Source organism: Monopterus albus, unplaced genomic scaffold (genome assembly GCF_001952655.1).
Source record: "Monopterus albus unplaced genomic scaffold, M_albus_1.0 scaffold40.1, whole genome shotgun sequence".
In the NCBI taxonomy this organism is placed as follows: Eukaryota; Metazoa; Chordata; class Actinopteri; order Synbranchiformes; family Synbranchidae; genus Monopterus; species Monopterus albus.
In genome coordinates, this window is record NW_018127920.1 from 2,873,436 (window position 1) to 2,881,400 (window position 7,965).

Genomic DNA, 7,965 nt, shown 5'->3' on the forward strand with positions numbered 1-7,965 from the left:
CTTGATGATGGTCCTGATGTTGGACGTCCACTTCAGGTCCTGGGAGATAGTGGAGCCCAGGAACTTGTAGGACTTTACTGCTGATACAGTGCTGCCAAGTATGGTGAGGGGGGGTAAGGTGGGAGGGCTCTTCCTGAAGTCCACTGTCATCTCCACTGTTTTAGGCGTGCTCTCCACAGGTGCTCTATGGACTCATTGCTGGCCACTTCAGAACTCTCCAGCTCATTGTCTAAAACCATTTCTGGTTCTTTCTGACACTGGGCTCTACATTGTGTCCCATAATTCATTGGTAGTCTTCAGATTTCATAATGCCATACACACAGTCAAGAAATCCAGAGGCTGAACAGCAAAACAACCCTAAAACATCAGTGAACCTCCTCTGTGTTTGACTGTAGGGACCGTGTTTTTCTTTTAAGGCCTCATTCTTGACAATGTTGTGCACTGTGGATACAGGAACAGCCAAATCTCTGGAGATGGACTTGCAGCCTTGAGACTGTCCAGGCTTTTCCACTATTGTGGTTCTCAAATCCTCAGACAATTCTTTGCTCTTCTTTCTTTTCTCCATGCTCAGTGTGGTCCACATGACAAAGGTTGAGTCAACTTTCCTCCATTTTAACTGGTTGCAAGTGTGATTTCTGTATTGCCAGCACCTGTTGATTGCTGCAGGTGAGTTTCATTACAAATTAAATTGTTTCTGCTTTTTGTGTTGTTCCAATGCAAATAAAAGAAATAAACATAAGAATTCCAAAGAATTTGTGATTTCATGAGTTTTCTGGGAGAAGTAGTGAATTATCTGAAAGAAATGCAGGGGAGTCAATATTTTTGGCCACGACTATACATGTCCATCCACAAGTGCATGGAAAAGAATTGCTGTGCAGTTGTGAGCTTCGCTTTTGATGCCACCTTTTGAATCAGAATCAGAATCAGAATCAGCTTTATTGGCCAGGTTTGTCGGACACACAAGGAATTTGACTCTGGTACATCGGCTCTCAATGTGCATGTACATATCGCCTTGCAAGGGGCAAGTAAACAGTAAACCAACATAAGGCTGTGTAATATAACAAAATAATCAGTATTAACAAGCAACAAACAGTGTAAACAATGCAAAATAAGTAGTATAAGCAGCAAAATAAGCAGTATAAACAGGCAGTAAACAATGCAGACAGACAAGGAATGCTCATTGTGAAACGAGATAAATAGGAACAAAGAAAGAAGTGTTCACCACTGACTGCATAAAGGTAGTTCTGTTGTGCTACTCATTTAGTTTATTTTAATCACTTACTGTGAATTAATCAAATTGCTCACTGTAAGAAGCTTCCTTTCTTTAAACAAAATCATTAGGCAAACTCAGGAAAGCGGAGACAAATCAACAAATGAGTGGCCGAATTTCCTCTCCTGCCTGCTCCCCTGTTCTCCTTCCCTGTTTCCTCTACTGAATCCTTCCTCATTTCCATCATTTCTTCTCTCTTCACCTCCTCAGCCAATGAACTGACAGTAGGGAAGGTTTATGCAGCCCTCATGATCTTTGACTACTACAAGCAGAATCGGGCGAGGAGGCTGCAGCTGCTGCAGCAGCAGCAGCAGAATCCATCAGGCTCCCAGGTATAACATCCACAACACACATGCTTGCACATTTCACACAGACACACACACAGACGTGCAGTGAAGCACACACATCACATTGGATGCAGTAGTGCAGACCTGTATGCATGCACCAATATACCATTATGCTTGTACAAACTGATACACACTTTGACTGTCTGCCTGCATGCATACACACATCCAAAGAAGGGCGTTTGTATCCACTAGCCATTCATTGGTGGGTTACAAAATTAATCAACTGATTTCCCAAGTTGAAATTTTCATTTTAAAAGCACCCACTGATTGGTTACCTGCTAAAGGAGCTTGTATTAAAGGCACACTTACCAGCCACAGTCAAAGAGAAATCTGCATTTGGCTGCTGGTATTTGCAACCTTGCACATCCACTGTACAGGCGCATGGTTTTTTAATGCACACACAAACAGATACACACTGATGTACTTCATGTAAGCATGACTGTAAGAAATGAATATTCTGGCCCAGGTCTCCACATCTGGGAGCCCTCACTGTTACAGTAGACCTGGGTCCAACAATATTCTGCCTGCTGCCTCTGAATGTCTTCAGCATGTTGCCATCCGTCTTTCCTCTACAGTGCAAGGTCGGGGCTTTGTTTAAGCCATTGCTGCCTCTGACTCACATGCAGGAGAAAGATCTGCCTATGATGCTAAACAGTGTGGAGCCTCCCAGCATGCTTCAGCCCCAGCCCAAATCCCATGCCAAGTCCCAGCAACAGACCAGACCTAGCCCCAACTCCCTCAACAATGGAGGCACACTGTAAGTTCAATGCTTCAGGAACTAAAACTTACCGTAAGTTACCACTGCAAGACTAAAACTCACAGTTGGGTCTGCTACATCCAGAGCGTCAGCCAGGTATGGCTTTATACATCAACACTTTACATCGAGGTTTCAGTAGGTTTAGGTCTGCAACCAACATACCATATAAAAGTAAGGACTGAGGACTAGATTTGCTAAGGAAAGTTTCATTAGGTTTGCAGTGTGCATTTATTTACTGATGCTGATACTGACCTCCGCACTGTGAGTAAATGTAGTTTAACAGTGGGATGTTTTTTTCCACACTCCGGGCGGGGGGTTATAATGCCAGCTAGGTTATCCAGATATTTTGGTTGGTGGATTAGAAAAGCTGGATTCAAGTCATCCAAGATAAGGGCATGCTCTCGAGGTCAGTGACTAGACCATATACTGTATATTGACCACTGAAACCATGATCAGTTGGCTTCTCATTAGCTGGATGCAGTTGTCTAGGGAGAGAGAGCTGGTTGGTAAATGATGCTGTTGGCCATCTTCTTTGTTGAGTGATGGTTAATTCAACAAATGCCAGGGACTCTCTACCGGTCATTCAGAGAATAAGAAGATTTTTGCATGAGAAGTCAAAAAGTCTACCACAGGTTCATCTGTAGATGTCCTGCCACCCAGCTGATTGAAAAACCTCGCAGGTGGGGGCAGATTGTAGAACTAATTGGAAAACGTAACACATGGTAGCATAGTGTGAAGACAGAGTGTGTACAGTGCTAAAAGGAGTTTGAAACAGGTTGCTTTCACTGCCTCATTCACTAGAAATAATACTTGCAGAACAATGAGTATCAATTACTGTACATTAGTGGTGCAGCTTGTATCACTATTGAATAGAAATTTAAGTTTTCATGAAGAACCATGAGAGAGTGCTTGCACACAGTATGAAAAGAGCACTAACACATTTCAGTACTGTGTTATATGGAATTAAATTATCATTAGCAAGTTGTGTAAAAGTTTGACTTGTAAAATTTACACTGTGTTATGTTAGTATTATGCTGAGCTGTCACTGCTGCAACACACAGGCCAGGTCATGATCACAGCATCAAGGCATCATCTTCCTGGGTGATGGAGAAACCCAAGGAAGTGCCCCGAGCTAAGACTAAAAGAACCACGTCCAGGGGCCCGTCAGAGGACAAACCAGACACTGCTGCCATCGAGGTACTGTAGACAGGCACATGTCCAGTGCTGTGTTATATGAAACTATACTGATGTTCTGATCTGTCTGCACCTTTTAAATTGCTGTCTGATGTCAACATCCACAGCCATAATTAACAAGTGTTTAACACAAAGACTGTGTTCATTCATTCATTATTGAAGTCGCTTCTGTTTTGCATTTTATGAATCGCTGATAAGGTTTGTCAATAAGACTGAACACGTCATACAGAACACAGTTGTTTCATATTAAAAGCTTCCAGTAGGTCAAAGAGTGTAAAACCTCCCATTATTTGCAAATGCTAAATGGGCTTGTACTTTTATAGTGTTTTTAAAGTGCTTTCCTATATTCTGTCAATTCTCCCAACTCATGCAGTCACTCACACTAAAGGTGGCAATGCTGCCATATAGTCATTTACACACACACACACCCCAATGAGCATGATGTGAATGAAAACAAGATTATTGTTAGAGAACAAAAGTGAGAGCAGCAGAGTCTTGAGTGTGACATGTCTGACTGTTGCAGTCTGCTCTGCCCTTTATTTGTTCATGATGGCTTTTATTTGCGGCATGACTATTGATGTTTGTGTGAACATTACAGTAAGTTTGCTTCATGTAGTTTGGAGTGTGATCATAGGGTTCATGTCATGCATCTGCCGAAGAATAATGTTGAGTGTTAATGGGCCTGTGTGTGTGTCCAGGAGTCAGTGGAGATGAGGAAGATGGAGCCCAGTGCCAGCAGTACACTCCCAGTCCCTGGCTTAGGTCTGGAGAACCAGGGTAGAGCTGCTTCTATGCCTCGACTCAATGCCGAGCTGCAGGTAATGCCTCAGCTTCGTCACATGTGTTCATTTTCAAACTGATTTTGACTTTGTTTTAGTGCATTGTGTGTTTTCCATGTGATACTGTATAATAGTGCAACAGGTCAAGAATCTAATTCAAAGAGATCATATGGAGGATACTGTTGTACTAATCAGGAGCATAAAATATATGATTCTACAGATATTGTACATGCAGTTTGCTGAAAAAAATTGCATTAAAACTGTTCATTTGCGAATTCGTCTGACAGAAATATTAATAAGTGTCCATAGAGTTTTTGTTTTCATTGGTTACTTCTTCCGTTTTTTTCTCTCATTTTGTCTTTGAAAATGTTTTCCAGGGTTTTTTTTTTTGTCAGTTTTTGTGGACAAAATTAACACTACACTTAGACAGCTGATGGTAAGCAGTGTAATCACACCACTGAGACTGGAACTTACTTTCTTTAACATGTTAAATGTAGCTTAAGTTAAAGGTTTGCTATGCCTACATTACTACAAAGAAACCAAAACAGTCTTTGCCTTTACTAACAGTGTAGTGAACCCTCACATGAGCCATCTCTATTGAAAAGCCATGGAGGAGCCTGCACTCTCTTTTCATCCAGTTAAGAATGAAATACTCGAGATGAATCCTCCATTAGATGCTAAGAAATATAAGCTCCTCATTTCCTGAATGATGTTGATGTTGATCGATTCATGCATTTAAATGGCATTGCTTTCCTGGCCCAACTGGAATAGCTGTTGTTGATTCTACTCTCAGTGCCTAGGAGAAGTCTACAGTAATCGGGTTAGATAATGGCAGGAGGCCAGCGATTTGCCCAGTATTGTGTTCCTCCTGCAGCAAACTGAAAAGATGGTAGTAGCTCATAATAGGTTTGAGCTTGAGATTCATGAGAGAGGAAGATAGTAATTGGATTATTGTAGAAGTGAGAGAATCTGCAGTGGGGGGATTAATGAAAGGATGTAAGGAACAGGGGCGGGAGGTTGCCTTGTTGACTTGGTGTCTTATTCTTGTCACCTTTTTGGAAGAGAAGGCAGGAAATCCTTTAGCTAATTCAGCAAATCCTGGACTTTTGGAAATTGTCCCTTGCTGCTGGAGTATGATAGTATCTGTACTGTGCAGTCCTCAGTTGGAGCAGTTTATCTTTCACTCAAGCTAAATAGCTTTTCTTTTGCTTAATTTGAGCTCAGCTTTGCAAAAGATCAGGATGTTAAGACCTGTCCTGTTCTTTAGGAACATCCTTTGTGCTGATGACAAGGGGAACTCAGTGAGTCTGTTCACAGAAAGCAAAGCCCACTATCAGTTCTTTTAACCCAGCTGATAGGGGACATTAGATCCCCATTTTGCAGTTTCATCACCGTTTAATACAGGATGTGCAAACCCCCCACTTTAATTTGCAGGATATGCTCTTGTCAGTCCCTCTTCAGATAACAAGCCTGGCAGGCAAGAGCAGAAGGAATCTACGCTGATATGTTCTTAGAGATATTTGTGAGTAACACAAGCAGAGACAGAGTCCAGGAAGAGGGGGCTGTGAAGAAAGACACAGGAAAATGTCTCTATTGTCTTCTTCAGGGCATTATTTTATCTTACTGGAAGCTGAACAGTACAGTATTCAAATCATCATCATCATCTTTATTTATATAGCACATTTAACACAGCCAAAGCTGAGCAAAGTGCTTAACACACAATGAAGATTTGAGGTAGTTGAGTGTTTCCTCGTTAAGCAACTAAACTAGTACAACTACTTTACAAATATATCACAGATGTATAAAACCTGAAAATATGATGTATTTTTTTTAGTTTTAGTTTATATGACCCAAATCTCTATACAGGTACTATATCCTGTAAATTCAACATGAATGCTCTGCTCACTTACTTAGTTGCTGACTGATTACTAATTTAACATTAGATCACTTTATCACACCACAAACTGCAGCTGTACTGGTTTTGTTTAATATTCTTCCTCTCTTCCTCTGGTGTTCTTTCTTTCTCTTTCCTTTCTGTCTCTGTCCTGCAAAACAGCGGAGCCAATCCCACTACTCTCCAGGGAGCCATCTAGCTGTATGTACACGCGGTCACAGAACCAACAGTGTATATTTGTTTGTGGTTTAACACAGTGTAGATAACCAGGTGAATTTTTTAATCCACAGTGCCAGTACTGTAAGATCAAACCCAAATACATTGTTATTGTTATGTAAGATGATCAAGTCAGATGATCACATGAATTTGTGTGGAATAACGTCACCATAAAAGTAGATGTTATATGTATGTAATCGCAGACTTACTCCCCAAAATCATGACTGTGACCTTGGATTCTTCAGTGGTAGCTACTGCCATGGTGCAGGTCAAACATGGGCAGAGATACTGTATGTTTTAGCATTAATTAATAAAACTGACATAAATAAAAATAAGACTTTCAAGACTCCCTATGGAACATTCTGTTGTCCTTCTCCTTTGGGTTTGGCAACCCACAGTGCTTCTTTACAAGCACATAAAAAAACCAACCTCTTTAATAAGCAGTTATATTGATCAAAGTACATTGTTAGGTGTCAGTCATTCCATCAGACATCAGGGAATTAAGCTAATTTTCTGAACATGTATAAATAAGGGGAGTGTCTGGAACACCAGGTCCTTTACTCTTTAACAGACAGTGAACATGTTGTTAGGTCAGAGCTGTAGGTACAGGCAGTGCAGGTGTTCCCACTGCTGCAGCGTTACTGTAAAGCAACAAGCATTCCCTTTTCTAAAGCCTGATGCATACCCAGATCTTTTTGTTTACAGTCTAATGCCTTTTCTTTTATCAGTACCTTTAATAGAGTCAATAAAATTCTTCTGTTTTAATGTGTAATGTCTGCGTTACATATTAATGTCTGTCAATAATGTCTACATTTGTGAAAACAGACTTTTCTCACAGCAACTTAGTAAAAAGGAGATACATTAAAAAAACAGGTGCAGTCACAGTGTGATGGAGCTACATGAAAGCTACAAGTCTTCTCTCTTCCTCCTTTCACAGTCTGTCCCTGATGCCAGCCTTATGAAGCGCTCAGCCTCCACTGTGGCCCCACAGTGCCCCCAGGAGGTCAGTGTGAGAGACTACACCTTGGATAAACCCAGCCAGGAACGACCACACCACCACCACCACCACCACCACCGCTGCCATCACCGCAGAGACAGAGAGAAGAGGCAGAGGTCTCTGGACACACCTCTGGGTGGACAACCCCCCAGCTCTACTGGTTAGTCAGCACTTCTTCACACAAACGGTCTAGAGAGCACAGTGGACAAACATACCCTGAATCCCATTATGCATTTTTGGTTTGTTTTTTTTTATATTTCAAGCAAAACTTAGGTACTGTCTGATCATGTACAGTGCAAATGAAGACTGTTGCTCAGCTTAAGACCTGAAATAAGATGATATAGATGTTTAGACATGATACAATCATCCACACTTATAAAGGAATAGTTGAACATCTAAGGAAATTCATCTACATACATGGTGGAGAGTGGAGCACTGTACTTTTTTTGCTTAAACACAGTCACAAATTTATGGAGTATTTTGGAGAGCCATCCATCCATTATCTGTACCA

At 41.2% G+C, this 7,965-nt stretch overlaps 1 protein-coding gene across 1 annotated transcript in view; it reads left to right on the plus strand.

Annotated features, from left to right (window-relative positions):
* The window catches only part of LOC109959665 (voltage-dependent N-type calcium channel subunit alpha-1B-like), a 163,498-nt gene that overhangs the window by 147,220 nt on the left and 8,313 nt on the right, over positions 1-7,965 (plus strand). Inside the window, 6 exon segments of the mRNA XM_020599203.1 lie at positions 1,481-1,602; positions 2,193-2,374; positions 3,436-3,571; positions 4,267-4,386; positions 6,404-6,442; positions 7,395-7,614. Of these exon segments, the coding sequence (XP_020454859.1) occupies positions 1,481-1,602; positions 2,193-2,374; positions 3,436-3,571; positions 4,267-4,386; positions 6,404-6,442; positions 7,395-7,614 (819 nt within the window).